The sequence below is a fragment of the Zalophus californianus genome, chromosome 7 (assembly GCF_009762305.2).
Source record: "Zalophus californianus isolate mZalCal1 chromosome 7, mZalCal1.pri.v2, whole genome shotgun sequence".
NCBI classification, from domain to species: domain Eukaryota; kingdom Metazoa; phylum Chordata; class Mammalia; order Carnivora; family Otariidae; genus Zalophus; species Zalophus californianus.
The window spans coordinates 96,360,128-96,377,651 of NC_045601.1; the positions used below are offsets into that span (position 1 = coordinate 96,360,128).

At 37.8% G+C, this 17,524-nt stretch overlaps 1 protein-coding gene across 1 annotated transcript in view; it reads right to left on the minus strand.

Moving 5' to 3' along the window:
- GFRAL (GDNF family receptor alpha like) overlaps positions 1–17,524 on the minus strand; it is a 73,437-nt gene that overhangs the window by 33,473 nt on the left and 22,440 nt on the right. Inside the window, exon 6 of the mRNA XM_027604061.1 lies at positions 13,696–13,946. Within this exon, the coding sequence (XP_027459862.1) occupies positions 13,696–13,946 (251 nt within the window). The remainder of the gene's footprint in view (positions 1–13,695; positions 13,947–17,524) is intronic.

Sequence of the window (17,524 nt, forward strand, 5' to 3'; positions counted from 1 at the left end):
CCTAGGTCACAAATCAGGTCTCAACTGGTACCAAAAGATTGGGATCATTCCCTGCATATTTTCAGACCACAATGCTTTGAAACTAGAACTCAATCACAAGAGGAAAGTCGGAAAGAACTCAAATACATGGAGGCTAAAGAGCATCCTACTAAAGAATGCATGGGTCAACCAGGAAATTAAAGAAGAATTAAAAAAATTCATGGAAACCAATGAAAATGAAAACACAACTGTCCAAAATCTTTGGGATACAGCAAAGGCAGTACTGAGAGGAAAGTATATAGCAATACAAGCCTTTCTCAAGAAACAAGAAAGGTCTCAAATACACAATCTAACCCTACACCTAAAGGAGCTAGAGAAAGAACAGCAAATAAAGCCTAAACCCAGCAGGAGAAGAGAAATAATAAAGATCAGAGCAGAAATCAATGAAATAGAAACCAAAAGAACAGTAGAACAGATCAATGAAACTAGGAGCTGGTTCTTTGAAAGAATTAACAAGATTGATAAACCCCTGGCCAGACTTATCCAAAAGAAAAGAGAAATGACCCAAATCAACAAAATCATGAATGAAAGAGGAGAGATCACAACCAACACCAAAGAAATACAAACAATTATAAGAACATATTATGACCAACTCTATGCCAGCAAATTAGATAACCTGGAAGAAATGGGTGCATTCCTAGAGATATATCAACTACCAAAACTGAACCAGGAAGAAATAGAAAACCTGAACAGACCTATAACCACTAAGGAAATTGAAGCAGTCATCAAAAATCTCCCAAGAAACAAAAGCCCAGGGCCAGATGGCTTCCCAGGGGAATTCTATCAGACATTTAAAGAAGAATTAATACCTATTCTTCTGAAACTGTTCCAAAAAATAGAAATGGAAGGAAAACTTCCAAAGTCATTTTATGAGGCCACCATTACCTTGATCCCAAAACCAGACAAAGATCCCATCAAAAAGGAGAACTACAGACCAATATCCTTGATGAACATGGATGCAAAAATTCTCACCAAAATACTAGCCAATAGGATCCAACAGTACATTAAAAGGATTATTCACCACGACCAAGTGGGATTTATCCCTGGGCTGCAAGGCTGGTTCAACATCCGCAAATCAATCAACGTGATACAATACATTAACAAAAGAAAGAACAAGAATCATATGATCCTCTCAATAGATGCAGAAAAAGCATTTGACAAAGTACAGCATCCTTTCTTGATCAAAACTCTTCAGAGTATAGGGAAAGAAGGTACATACCTCAATATCATAAAAGCCATCTATGAAAAACCTACAGCGAATATCATTCTCAATGGGGAAAAGCTGAGAGCTTTTCCCCTAAGGTTAGGAACGCGGCAGGGATGTCCACTCTCACCACTGCTATTCAACATAGTATTAGAAGTCCTAGCCACAGCAATCAGACAACAAAAAGAAATCAAAGGCATCCAAATCGGCAAAGAGGAAGTCAAACTCTCACTCTTTGCAGATGATATGATATGATACTTTATGTGGAAAACCCAAAAGACTCCACCCCAAAACTGCTAGAACTCATACAGGAATTCAGTCAAGTAGCAGGCTATAAAATCAATGCACAGAAATCAGTGGCATTCCTATACACCAACAACAAGACAGAAGAGAGACAAATCAAGGAGTCGATCCCATTCACAATTGCACCCAAAACCATAAGATACCTAGGAATAAATTTAACCAAAGAGGCAAAGGATTTGTACTCAGAAAACTATAAAATACTCAGGAAAGAAATTGAAGAAGACACAAAGAAATGGAAAAACGTTCCATGCTCATGGATTGGAAGAACTAACATTGTGAAGATGTCAATGCTACCTAGAGCAATCTACACATTCAATGCAATCCCCATCAAAATACCATCCACTTTTTTCAAAGAAATGGAACAAATAATCCTAAAATTTGTATGGAACCAGAAGAGACCCCGAATAGCCAGAGGAATATTGAAAAAGAAAAGCAAAGCTGGCGGCATCACAATTCCGGACTTCCAGCTCTATTACAAAGCTGTCATCATCAAGACAGTATGGTACTGGCACAAAAACAGACCCATAGATCAATGGAACAGAATCGAGAGCCCAGAAATGAACCCTCAACTCTATGGTCAACTTATCTTTGACAAAGCAGGAAAGAATGTCCAGTGGAATAAAGACAGTCTCTTCAACAAATGGTGTTGGGAAAATTGGACAGCCACATGCAGAAGAATGAAACTGGACCATTTCCTTACACCACACACAAAAATAGACTCCAAATGGTTGAAAGACCTAAACGTGAGACAGGAGTCCATCCAAATCCTAAAGGAGAACACAGGTAGCAACCTCCTCGACCTCAGCCGCAGCAACTTCTTCCTAGAAACATCACCAAAGGCACAGGAAGCCAGGGCAAAAATGAACTATTGGGATTTCATCAAGATAAAAAGCTTTTGCACAGCAAAAGAAACAGTCAACAAAACCAAAAGACAACCGACAGAATGGGAGAAAATATTTGCAAATAACATATCAGATAAAGGGCTAGTATCCAAAATCTATAAAGAACTTATCAAACTCAACACCCAAAGAACAAATAATCCAATCAAGAAATGGGCAGAAGACATGAACAGACATTTTCCCAAAGAAGACATCCAAATGGCCAACAGGCACATGAAAAAGTGCTCAACATCGCTTGGCATCAGGGAAATCCAAATCAAAACCTCAATGAGATACCACCTCACACCCATCAGAATGGCTAAAATTAACAAGTCAGGGAACGACAGATGTTGGCGGGGATGTGGAGAAAGGGGAACCCTCCTACACTGTTGGTGGGAATGCAAGCTGGTGCAACCACTCTGGAAAACAGTATGGAGGTTCCTCAAACAGTTGAAATTAGAGCTACCATTCGATCCAGCAATTGCACTACTGGGTATTTACCCCAAAGATACAAATGTAGGGACCCGAAGGGGTACGTGCACCCCAATGTTTATAGCAGCAATGTCCACCATAGCCAAACTGTGGAAAGAGCCAAGATGTCCATCGACAGATGAATGGATAAAGAAGAAGTGGTATATATATACACAATGGAATATTATGCAGCCATCAAAAGGAATGAGATCTTGCCATTTGCAACGACGTGGATGGAACTGGAGGGTGTTATGCTGAGTGAAATAAGTCAATCAGAGAAAGACATGTATCATATGACCTCACTGATATGAGGAATTCTTAATCTCAGGAACAAACTGAGGGTTGCTGGAGTGGTCGGGGGTGGGAGGGATGGGGTGGCTGGGTGATGGACATTGGGGAAGATATTTGCTACGGTGAGCGCTGTGAACTGTGTAAGACTGTTGAATCACAGATCTGTACTTCTGAAACAAATAACGCAACATATTTTAAGAAAAAAGAAAAAGAAGAAGATAGCAGGAGAGGAAGAATGAAGGGGAATAAGTCAGAGGGGGAGACGAACCAGGAGAGATGATGGACTCTGAAAAACAAACCGAGGTTTCTGGAGGGGAGGAGGGTGGGGGGATGGGTTAGCCTGGTGATGGGTATTGAGGAGGGCACATTCTGCATGGAGCACTGGGTGTTATGAACAAACAGTGAATCATGGAACACTACACCAAAACAAATTATGTAATATATGGTGATTAACATAACAATAAAAAATTAAAAAAAGAAAAAAGACTGGCTTGGATATATCAATGCAGATTATTTCCAGGTGAATTTATGGTCCAAGCAAGTGTTTTTCAAACTTCAGCAAACAACACATTAGCTAGTCATGAAGTCCCATGTTAGTGGGTAGTAGTCAGCATTGAAAACAATTAATGGAATAGAATTTTCCATTATATATATATATATATACACACATATATATATAACATTATATGTGTATATATGACATTGAAATAGAATTTTTCATTATATATATGTATATATGTGTGTGTGTATATATATATATATGTATATATATATATGACATTGCACATTAAAAGCTAATGTAACATGCATTGCCTCCTGCGGTCTGGGGTCAAATGAGTTTGAAAAATAATGCTTCTAAGCCAAACAAAATCTTCCATAACTGCCTCTCAGCCCTATTCCATTCAGCTCCTTTTAAGTAGAGTAAGCAGAAGCTCAAGAATTTTGGAAAGGAGCTGCACTGATGGATCATTTTGATAATGCATGAGCATGCCACAGTGATGTGAGAAGTCAGGATGCAAACATGTTAAGAGAAATGGTTCATTCAAAACTGTGGTTGTGTTTCTTCTCAAGTACGTGGAGCAGGGGATAAAGGTTTGTTAGAACTAGCCAGGCCGAAGGACTTAGTTCTTGTTTTGGTTTGAAACTTTTCGTGTTAATTCGAGAACTGTGATGGAAGGCCTATTCTTCAAACCTATCACCTGAAACTCCTATTTTTAGTAGGTAACATTTGAAAAGAAAATGTCATGATGTTTAGTCTAAGGGAGCAAAGAAAGCAGAAGAGTTTTGAATTTTCATTTTTCCAAAACATTACATAGTACTTTGATGTTTATGGCTTTTTAAATGTCCATTTCTGCTGTTTTTCTACAAATGCTTTTTGTTGTATACAGGTTACAGCAGCTAAGTACAATGCAAGTAAAGTATAACAATGATTAAAAACACATGGGGTGGGGAGGAGCAAGATGGCGGAGGAGTAGGAGACCTAAATTTCATCTGGTCCCAGGAATTCAGCTACATAAGGATCAAACCATTCTGAACACCTACGAACTCAAGCAGAAGATTGAAGAAAAGAATAGCAGCAGCTCTCTGAACAGAAAAGCGACCACTTTCTGGAAGGTAGGACGTGTGGAACAGTGAATCTGAGGTGATATTCAGGAAGATAGACAGTAGGGGAGGGGGCCTCCGTCGGCCGCTTCTGGCAAGTGATAGAGCCGGGGAGCACAAAATCGGAACTTTTAGAAGTCGGCTCCCGTGAGGGACGTCACTCCAGCGGCTAAGCGGAGGTTGCAGGACAGTGTGGTCTCAGGACCCTTGGGGTCACAGAAAGACCGTGGGTGCCTGAGTGCGGCAGAGCTCCCAGGTATCGGAGCAGGGAAGCCAGCTGCAGAGACGGAGCCGACGTGTGGGCTCTCAGTTCGGGGTTGCCATAAACTGTGATCGGCGACAGTAGGGCCACTGCTCCTCCAGCAGGGACCCAATAAGTGGCAGATCTGGGGAGACTCCCCTTCCTCCCCCGGGAGGAGCGGCGTGGGAGCGCACCGCAGGGATCTGCTGCGTCTGGAGACTCCACACGGGGTCGTGCACCAGAGATAGAAACGCTCAGTCCCAGGCGGGGTGAGCATGGAGTGCGGCCGGAGACCGGGGACACAGGAGTAATTGACTGCTTTTCTCTGGGGGCGCACTGAGGAGCAGGGCCCCGAGCTCACGGCTCCTCCCGAGCGCAGATTGGGAGGCTGCCATTTTCACTCTCGTCCTCCAAAGCTGTAGGAAAGCTTGTAGGGAACAAAAGCTCCTGAGAGCAAACCCGCAGATTACTAAGCCCAGACCGGCAAGGGCGGGGCAATTCCGCCTCTGGCAAAGACATTTGGGAATGACGGCAACAGAACCCTCCCCCAGAAGATCAGCAAGAACAGCCAGCCAAGACCAAGTTTACTGATCAATGAGAATGGCAGAACTCCAGCGCTAGGGGAATACTGCACATAGAATTCATGGCTTTTTTCCCATGATGCTTTAGTCTTTCAAAGTTAATTTTTTTTTAATTTTTCTTTTTCCCTTTTTCAACCAACATCTTATCAATCCCTTTTTTAAAAAAATCTTTTTTATTTTTCATTTTTAGAGTCATATTCTATCCCTCCATAGTAGTTAACCTTATTTTTGGTGTATGTATGTGTGTGTATATATATATATATATATATATATATATATATATATATATATATATATATATGTTGTTCTCTTTTTAAAATTTTGAGATACAGTTTCTTCTAACAGACCAAAATATACCTTAAATCTCTAGTGTATGGCTTTGTTCTAGTCTCCTGCCTGATCACATTCTCTCCCTTTTTTTTTCTTAATCCTCTTCTTTCTTTTTTCAACCAACTTCTTATCTTAATTCCTTTTATAAAATCTTTTATAATTTTCATCTTTACAGTCATATTCCATCCCTTCATTGTACTTACCCTTATTTTTGTACATATATAAGTTTTTCTTACTTTAAAATTTTGGGAGGCACTTTCTTCTAACAGACCAAAATATGCCCAAAATCTAGTGTGTGGCACTGATCTATGCACAAGCCTGATCATATTTGATCATATTCTGTTTTTTGTTTGTTTGTTTTTATCTTTTCTTTTTTCTTTTTTCTTTCTTTCCTTTTCTTTCCCCCCGGTTTCAGGTCTCTTCTGATTTGTTTAGTGTATATTTTTCTGGGGTCATTATTACCCTGTTAGCATTTTGTTCTCTCATTCATCTATTCTCCTCTGGACAAAATGACAAGATGGAAAAGTATCACCTCAAAAAAAAAAAAAAAAAAAAACCAAGAGGCAGTAATGACTGCCAGGGACCTAATCAATACAGCCATTAGTAAGATATTGGAACTAGAGTTTAGAATGATGATTATAAAGATACTAGCTAGGCTTGATAAAAGCATGGAAGATATTAGAGAAACCCTTTCTCGAGAAATAAAAGAACTAAAATCTAACCAAGTCAAAATCAAAAAGTCTATTGAGGTGCAATAAAAAATGGAGGCTTTAACTGCTAGGACAAATGAGGCAGAAGAGAGAATTAGTGATATAGAAGACCAAATCATGGAATATAAAGAAGCTGAGAAAAAGAGAGATAAACAACTGCTGGATCACGAGGGCAGAATTTGAGAAATAATTGATACCATAAGATGAAACACTATTAGAATAACTGGTATCCCAGAAGAAGAAGAAAGAGAGAGGGGGCAGAAGGTATATTGGAGCAAATTATAGCAGAGAACTTCCCTAATGTGGGGAAGGAAACAGGCATCAAAATCCAGGAGGCACAGAGAACCCCCCTCAAAATCAATAAAAATAGGTCAACACCCCGACATCTAATAGAAAAACTTACGAGTCTCAGAGAAAGCAGCTCAAGAGAAGAGATCTGTAACCCACAATGGTAGAAACATTAGATTGGCAACAAACCTATCCACAGAGACCGGGTAGGCCAGGAAGGACTGGCATGATATATTCAGAGCACTAAACGAGAAAAATATGCAGCCAAGAATACTATATCCAGCTAGGCTGTCATTGACAATAGAAGGAGAGATAAAAATCTTCCAGGACAAACAAAAACTAAAGGAATTTGCAAACACAAAACCAGCCCTCCAAGAAATCTTGAAAGGGGTCCTCCAAGGAAAGAGAGAGCTTAATAGTAACATAGACCAGAAAGGAACCCAGACAATATACAGTAACAGTCACCTTAGAGGCAATACAATGGCACTAAATTCATATCTTTCAATAGTTACCCTGAATGTAAATAGGCTAAATGCCCCAATCAAAAGACACAGACTATCAGATTGGATTAAAAAACAAGACCCATTGATATGCTGTCTGCAAGAGACTCATTTTAGACCCAAGACAACCACAGATTGAAAGTGGAGGGGGGAACAATTTACCATGCTAATGGACACCAAAAGAAAGCTGGGGTGGCAATCTTTATATCAGACAGATTAGATTTTAAAACAAAGACTATAATAAGAGATGAGGAAGGACACTATATCCTACTTAAAGGGTCTATCCAACAAGAAGATCTAACAATTGTAAATATCTATTCCCCTAACATGGGAGCAGCCAATTATATAAGCCAATTAATAACAAAAGCAAAGAAACACATCGACAACAATACAATAATAGTGGGGGACTTTAACACCCACCTCATGAAATGGACAGATCATCTAAGCAAAAGATCAACAAGGAAATAAAGACTTTAAATGACACACTGGACCAAATGGACTTCAAAGACATATTCAGAACATTCCATCTCAAAGCAACGGAATACACATTCTTCTCTAGTGCCCATGGAACATTCTCCAGAATTGATCACATCCTAGGTCACAAATCAGGTCTCAACTGGTACCAAAAGATTGGGACCATTCCCTGCATATTTTCAGACCACAATGCTTTGAAACTAGAAGTCAATTAGAAGAAGAAAGTTGGAAAGAACTCAAATACATGGAGGCTAAAGAGCATCCTACTAAAGAATGCATGGGTCAACCAGGAAATTAAAGAATTAAAAAAATTGATGGAAACCAATGAAAATGAAAACACAACTGTTCAAAATCTTTGGGATGCAGCAAAGGCAGTCCTAAGAGGAAAGTATATAGCAATACAAGCCTTTCTCAAGAAACAAGAAAGGTCTCAAATACACAACCTAACCCTACACCTAAAGGAGCTAGAGAAAGAACAGCAAATAAAGCCTAAACCCAGCAGGAGAAGAGAAATAATAAAGATCAGAGCAGAAATCAATGAAATAGAAACCAAAAGAACAGTAGAACAGATCAACGAAACTAGGAGCTGGTTCTTTGAAAGAATTAACAAGATTGATAAACCCCTCACCAGACTTATCAAAAAGAAAAGAGAAATGACCCAAATAAATAAAATCATGAATGAAAGAGGAGAGATCACAACCAACACCAAAGAAATACAAACAATTATAAGAACATTTTATGAACAACTCTATGCCAGCAAATTAGATAATCTGGAAGAAATGGATGCATTCCTAGAGATGTATAAACCACAAAACTGACCCAGGAAGAAATAGAAAACCTGAACAGACCTATAACCACTAAGGAAATTGAAGTAGTCATCAAAAATCTCCCAACAAACAAAAGCCCAGGGCCAGATGGCTTCCCAGGGGAATTCTATCAAACATTTAAAGAAGAATTAATACCTATTCTTCTGAAACTGTTCCAAAAATTAGAAATGGAAGGAAAACTTCCAAACTCGTTTTATGAGGCCACCATTACCTTGATCCCCAAACTAGAAAAAGACCCCATCAAAAGGGAGAATTACAGACCAATATCCTTGATGAACATGGATGCAAAAATTCTCACCAAAATACTAGCCAATAGGATCCAACAGTACATTAAAAGGATTATTCACCACGACCAAGTGGGATTTATCCCTGGGCTGCAAGGTTGATTCAACATCTGCAAATCAATCAATGTGATACATTAATAAAAGAACAAGAACCATATGATCCTCTCAATAGATGCAGAAAAAGCATTTGACAAAGTACAGCATCCTTTCTTGATCAAAACTCTTCAGAGTATAGGGATAGAGAGTACATACCTCAATATCATAAAAGCCATCTATGAAAAACCCATAGCAAATATCATTCTCAATGGGGAAAACCTGAGAGCTTTCCACCTAATGTCAGGAACACCGCAGGGATGTCCACTATCACCACTGTTATTCATAACAGTCTTAGAAGTCCTAGCCACAGCAATCAGACAACAAAAAGAAATAAAAGGCATCTGAATCAGCAAAGAAGAAGTCAAACTCTCACTCTTTGCAGATGATATGATACTTTATGTGGAAAACCCAAAAGACTCCACCCCAAAACTGCTAAAACTCATACAGGAATTCAATAAAGTGGCAGGATATAAAATCAATGCACAGAAATCAGTGGCATTCCTATACACCAACAACAAGACAGAAGAGAGAGAATTTAAGGCATCAATCCCATTTACAATTGCATCCAAAACCATAAGATACCTAGGAATAAATCTAACCAAATAGGCAAAGAATCTGTACTCAGAAAACTATAAAATACTCATCAAAGAAATTGACGAAGACACAAAGAAATGGAAAAACGTTCCATGCTCATGAATTGGAGGAACAGATATTGTGAAGATGTCAATGCTACCTAGAGCAATCTACAAATTCAATGCAATCCCTATCAAAATACCATCCACTTTTTTCAAACAAATGGAATAAATAATCCTAAAATTTGTATGGAATGAGAAAAGACCCCGAATAACCGGAGGAATGTTGAAAAAGAAAAGCAAAGCTGGTGGCATCACAATTCCGGACTTCAAGCTCTCTTACAAAGCTGTCATCATCAAGACAGTATGGTACTAGCACAAAAACAGACACATAGATCAATGGAACAGAATAGAGAGCCCAGAAATGGACCCTCAACTCTATGGTCAACTAATCTTCAACAAAGCAGGAAAGAATGTCCAGTGGAAAAAAGACAGTCTCTTCAACAAATGGTGTTGGGAAAATTGGACAGCCATATGCCAAAGAATGAATTGGACCATTTCCTTACACCACACACAAAAACAGACTTAAAATGGTTGAAAGACCTGTGAGACAAGAGTCCTTCAAAATCCTAAAGGAGAACACAGGCAGCATCCTCTTCGACCTGAGCCACAGCAACTTCTTCCTAGAAACATTGCCAAAGGCAAGGGAAGTAAGGACAAAAATGAACTATTCGGGCTTCACCAAGATAAAAAGCTTTTGCACAGCAAAAGAAACAGTCAACAAAACCAAAAGACAACAGACAGAATGGGAGAAGATATTTGCAAATGACATATCAGATAAAGGGCTAGTATCCAAAATCTATAAAGAACTTCTTAAACTCAACACCCAAAGAACAAATGATCCAATCAAGAAATGGGCAGAAGACATGAGCAGACATTTATCCAAAGAAGACATCCAAATGGCCAACAGACACATGAAAAAGTGCTCAACATCGCTCAGCATCAGGAAAATCCAAATCAAAACCTCAATGAGATACCACCTCACACCAGTCAGAATGGCTAAAATTAACAAGTCAGGAAACGACAGATGTTGGCGGGGATGGAGAAAGGGGAAGCCTACTACACTGTTGGTGGGAATGCAAGCTGGTGCAACCACTCTGGAAAACAGTATGGAGGTTTCTCAAAAAGTTTAAAATATAGCTATCATACAATCTAGCAATTGCACTACTCGGTATTTACCCCAAAGATACAAATGTAGGGATCCAAAGGGGTACATGCACCCCGATGTTTATAGCAGTAATGTCCACAATAGCGAAACTATGGAAAGAACCAAGATGTCCATCAACAGATGAATGGATAAAAAAGAAGTGGTGTATCTATATACAGTGGAATATTATGCAGCTATCAAAAGGAATGAAATCTTGCCATTTGCAACGACGTGGATGGAACTGGAGGGTATTATGCTGAGCGAAAGAAGTCAATCAGAAAGACGTGTCATATGACCTCAGTGATAAGAGGAATTCTTAATCTCAGGAAACCAACTGAGGGTTGCTGGAGTGGTGGGGGGTGGGAGGCAATGGGTGGCTGGGTGATAGACATTGGGGAAGGTATGTTCTACGATGAGCACTGTGAATTGTGTAAGACTGTTGAATCACAGACCTGTACCTCTGAAACAAATAATACATTTATGTTAAAAAAAAAAAAAAGATAGCAGGAAGGGAAAAATGAAGGGGGGGAAATCGGAGGGGGAGATGAACCATGAGAGACTACGGACTCTGAGAAACAAACTGAGGGTTCTGGAGGGGAGGGTGGTGGGGGGATAGGTTAGTCCGGTGATGGGTATTAAAGAGGGCACATACTGCATGGAGCACTGGGTGTTATATGCAAACAATGAATCATGGAACACTACATCAAAAACTAATGATGTAATGTATGGTGATTAACATAACATAATAATAATAAAAAAAAAACACATGGGAGAAAACCAGGTTTGGAACTAGAATTAGGTTGTCAGGAATGGCATTTTTAGGAACTGAGTTATCGCTGACTTATAGGATTTTCATATTTTTTCCCCCAGATATCATTTAATATGGAGAAACCCACTTATAAATTACCATGGTAATATAACTGTATGTATTTCTGCTGGTTTAAATTTATATGGTATTTCCTTCTGTAATGCTATGAGCCATTCATTATAAGTAGCTTTAGTTCTAACAGAATTAGCCACCTAATATCAATCAGAGAAGAAGATTATTTACAGAATATGACTCAACACATGTAGAGTTACAATTTTCCACTCTGTATCATGATTTCAATTGAATATGAAATTTGATTTGAAATAGTGCTAATCACAGAAATTGTAGAAATTCCACAGAGACCTCGTTTGAATTAAAACCATACACTCTGAGTTGGGTATCTATTACCTAATACACAACAAATCACAATTTTGATCACATTAATTAATGTGTTTCTCTTTAGTATCTAAGAAAAAAAGAAAACATTTAAAATCTGTGTATCTATGTATGGTTAAATTGGTATGGTATAGACATATTCATATCTGTATCTGTCAAATTTATGGGTAACTATAATTATCTCATTTGCAGTAAAAGAGTAAACATCTATTATTTTCTCCTGGGAATGGTATTTGCAGGTTCCGTGGTTACAATGAGGAGCCAACGGGCCTGGGGGTATTTTAAGACATGGATAGTTATAAGGACAAACCCTTGAAGATGGATGATAGAAAAGTCTGAATTAGTATGTAATCACATCCTTAGATTTTTTTCTCTAAGACTCATACACATATCCCTGTCAACCATTTGCTCATTCTGAGGCTCTGGATACATTAGTTAAATTCCTAAATCTCAGTTTTTTTATTCTTAAAATTGGGTAAATAATACATTTAAAAATGTGTTTCCATCCTCTCATTACAGGTAGATCAGCAGACATGTTAAGACCAAGAGTAGAAAAACTAAATCCAATAGTCAATGTTTTACAGAGGTTGGGACAGCTGTATTAGATTATTAAATTAATGATTGCCCAAAGAATCCAACCTTAAAAAAATATATATCCTTTTATAGTTTCCTCTCACAGTGATTCTGGATTTGGCCATGGGACTTTCTCTGTCCAATGAGACAACAGCAAATGTGACAGAGGCAGACAATTGATAAGTACATGCAGATAGGTGCTTAGCTGCTAGGAATGCTGCTGTCACCCGTGTTAGAGTCCAGGGTCAACTGCTAAAGAGGACACATGGGGGAGAATCATGCATCCCAACCAGTAGCACTTGCTGGACACCATCTTGGACTACCTGGCCTCAGCTGAGTAGCTGACAGTAGCTACTTGAGTGGCCCCCAAGCAAGACCATCAGAAGAATCACCCAACTAAGCTAAGCCCATTGTGCAAAATTATGAGCCAATAAACGGTTATTTTAAGCTACTATATTTTGGTGGTGTTATTCACAATAGATAACTGACATATTCAGTAATCTTGTAGGATAAACCTTGCATGCTGTTGATATTTAAATCAGTAAATGATACCTAGGAGTGACCAATCATAGACATTAAAAAACATCTACCGCTCACATATAAATGAGTAAAAGAGCAAATACACAACACACAATCAGAAAATATATTTTAAAATGGAATAGCAGGGGCACCTGGGCAGCTCAGTCAGTTGGGCGTCTGCCTTCGGCTCAGGTCATGATCCCGTGGTCCTAGGATCAAGCCCCACGTCAGGCTCCTTGCTCAGCAGGAGTCTGCTTCTCCCTCTGCCTCCTCAACTGGTGCCCACATCCCTCTGCCTCCTCAACCTGCGCCCCTTGTGCTCTCTTTCTCATTCACTCACTGTCTCTCTCTCTCTCAAATAAATAAAATCTTTTTTAAAAAACAAAAAACATGGAATAGCAAACAAGGTTGTCTTTGTTAAATTTTCTATGCTAGATTATTATTTTGTGCTGCATAGACAAAAAAAAAGTGTATAATTTACTGCATATATATATAACTTACCAAAACATGATCTTCTATGAAGCATATGTTGGAAAATCTTGCACAGAGATTCTTCACTTTGTGTAATGGTCCTACAGCTGCACTGTACTTGAAGGACTGTCCCAAAGGTACCAATGTAAGCTGCTTTGCAGTCATCACTTCCCGAGCAAATGAGATCCTGCTGGCTTAAGGTACTGATGCAGAGCTCATCTTCATGGCACTTTCTAGTCACATGCTGCCAGCATTTTGACTGAAATGTTCTATAGCGCCTCCTAGAAAGAATCAAGAAATGGGATTAGTCTGAATAATATTATCTTGCAATAGTATGTGGTGCTGCCTCACCTAATGAAAGATTGACATCAAGCAAAAGGCCTTCTAAATGCCAATACATAGCTGAAAACAAAGTCAATACATACAAGCATCCCAATAGAGACTGTCCAAGTAGAGAAACATTGTGAATTGTTTTCCTTTGCAACGAAGACAGAGACTAAGTTTAGGATTCCCTGGTTGAATCATCCTTCACTACTAATTTTATTTCAATGGGTGATGATTTGCAGTATGAACTACTTGGTGGAATTATTAGCAGTATTTCTGAGGCAGAATGTGCTTTTATGGCTAGCCTTTGGCCACTGTCTCACACCAAGTGATTTCATATAAGGCTCTTGATCTTTCCAGCCAGTTCTCCCACAGGATGGAAGGTACTGTACTCTTTTTCTCAACATTTCTGAGCAGAATAATTAGAATTTATAAAATACTTTGAACTCCTCTGGCAGCAAGAGCTAATTTAAAGTAAAAATTAGGAGTTTATTTAATGACTGAGATAATCCATTAGAAGGACATCAATTCATAACTTTTCTGACTGCATATTTGATTCATGCTATATTAGCTTTGAAATATAAAGTCTGGATAAAGTACAATAATTTCATTTTCAAAACTTTCACAGAAAGAAGATATCCTCAGTGGAACAAGCAAGCTTGTTTGATGGTGATCTATTCAGAAAGGGCAAGAAGTAATTTTAGGTGATAAATATTAAGTAGGAGGATTAATATCCTCGGTTGAGTTGATAGAGAATAGATTTGTAACTCGGTGCCATTTATTCATTTTTAAATATGTATTTTGCTACAGTTAAGTTGTGTGAGTTATCTACTCATGGAAGTTATTTCATTCAGAAAATTGTTGTGAAATTCTGCAAAAAATGCTGAATTAAAGGATATTTTAAAATTAAAAAAATCAGGGATGCCTGGGTGGCTCAATTAGTTAAGCATCTGCCTTTGGCTCAGGTCATGGTCCCAGGGTCCTGGGATTGAGCCCCGCATCGGGCTCCCTGCTCCGCGGGGAGCCTCCTTCTCCCTCTGCCTGCCGCTCCCCCTGCTTGTGCTCTCTCTCGCTCTGCCAAATAAATAAATAAAACTTTAAAAAATTAAATTAAATTAAAAAACCATAAAATTAGTACACATTACCTACATGATTTGAAAAAGATTTAAATATGGCAAAAAATATTTTATATGATAGAAATTGTTTCAGGTTTAAATGTTTTGCTGTATAATGTTTTGTTACCTTATTTTCTTGATATTCTGCTTTCTTGATATTCTATGTTGTTTTTTGTTCAAACAATTATTTAAAGGTAATTTTTAAAATGGAATTATTTTGGGCGCCCGGCTGGCTCAGTTGTTTGAGCGACTGCCTTCGCTCAGGTCATGATCCTGGAGTCCTGGGACCAAGTCCCGCATCGGGATCCTTGCTCAACAGGGAGTCTGCTTCTCCCTCTGACCCAACCCCTCATGCTCTCTCTCAAATAAATAAATAAAATCTTTAAAAAAAAATAAAATGGCATTATTTTATTTTCATTTTTGCTATTGATTTCCAGTTACATTACGAAATGTAAAGAATGTGGTTGGTATAATTTCTGCACGTGGATTTGTGACCTAATATGTCATCAGATTTTGTAAGTACTCCATGGCACTTAAAATAAGTGTGTACTTTGCAGATTTTTATTTTTAAAAAGTAGAATTTTTTTAAGCAAATATTTTTTCACTACTTTCTTGAGTTCATGAAAATATGAAAATGTTTCATATTTGAAAATATGAAATATATATGAAATATATGAAAATATAATGTATTATATGAAAATATAATGTATTATTTTCTGTAAGCGCCTAAACATTTATAATTGGCAAAACATAATCTTATCTCTCAGTATACATCTATATGAGACAAAATTTATTGAAAAAATGGTCTTTATACAGCCTTCTTTGGCCTTTTCAAATAAATAAAGGAGTTTCAAAACCTTTCCTGTTCTGAAGAATCTGGAACAGGGACAGAAGTTTTATTTTAAGACCCAAAGGCTCTTCTCTCTGTACATATAAGCTCTTTGGCAAAAAAGGTAGCAGATGAAGGACTTAACATCCTCACTGAAGAATTTGGATTTTTTCCACCTGAATTACATTAACAATAAGTGAATATAAATCCTGGAAATCTCCCTAAGGCAAAATTTGCTTGAGAAAATGACAGGATTTGTCTTTTCACCTTGACTACTAATATTGCATATTTCCACCGCCTCTATAAAATATTCATTAAGGGATTATTTGTGCACAGTGAAAAGAAATCTAAAGTACACAGTTCTTATTTTTTGAATTAATCCATGAAAGACAGAAATTATACAAGAAGAGACATGTATATGTACATTAAAAATCATAAAAGTTAATTGCAAGCTATTCAAAGGTGGAGGGAAACAGGATGACATCCTTTAAGGGACTCTGGTTTTGCAGACTGTGCACCAAGCATTTCAGAGAGGTGCTTAAACCCAGGAGTCCTGGTGGAGAAAAATTACCAACTCTGTACCAATCAATCTGAGAAGGTGTTGACGCCAAGGTGAGTTTTTTCAGGAGTGTGTGCTTCAGAATCCATCAGGGGTCTTCTCAAGGACTCTAACTGCAGATCCCGTCACTTGCCATTAAAATACTTAATTTGATAGGGAAGCTTAGATATAGGACATTCTGAAAGAATGCAAATAACTTTAGGATAAGGAGGTAGTATCCTATAGTCTTGGCACTGGTATCAGGTGAAGCTGGATACCCATTCATGGAGACATCTAGTATTTTTACAGGGATTGTTTTAAAAAAAGTTTTCCTGGCTCGTTAAAATATTACTAGTTTTCATTGTTAGTGTAGATAGATGATTGACAGATAGATATAAATATTCCATTTGTGATGATAAAAATAGTGTAATCAAACATTTTCATCCTATTTCATTGACTATAGGAAATACCATTATCTTATTATAACTAAAATAACTTGTTGGAAATTAAATTATTGTTTTAATTTCATAAATATTTTCTTGTCATTGAGCTTAAGACTCATTCCAAAGCTGTTAGGGATATTAAAATGTGTAAGAAAAAATTGCATCTTAGAGTCAATGAAATACAATATTTCACTAAATAAGAACTTTTTTCACTAAATAAGGATATCTAAATTGCATTGTAAGATATTTTTATCATTAATTTTATTATTCACTCACGAGATATAGTTAAAAAGCCTCAAAATAACTGATAAACTTCTATAAAATAGAACCTTCAATAAGACATTCTCAAGAACTTTGGCTATCTATGTGATAATTTGAAACAAAAAATACACCAATGTTCTAGCACTCTGCTTAGATCACTACCCCTTATCTTACAGAATGTGTGCTGTAGGAAAGCAATTGTCTTTTTTGATGAATATTTATAAGATCTGGAGCTATTCTGAAAGTTGGAATGGCAGAGTAAAGGAGTGGAGATAGTTAAAATCTAAAAGAAAGCAGTTTACCAAGAATCCATCCCTTCAGGCAGTTGATATTATATCTTTCAGCTCAC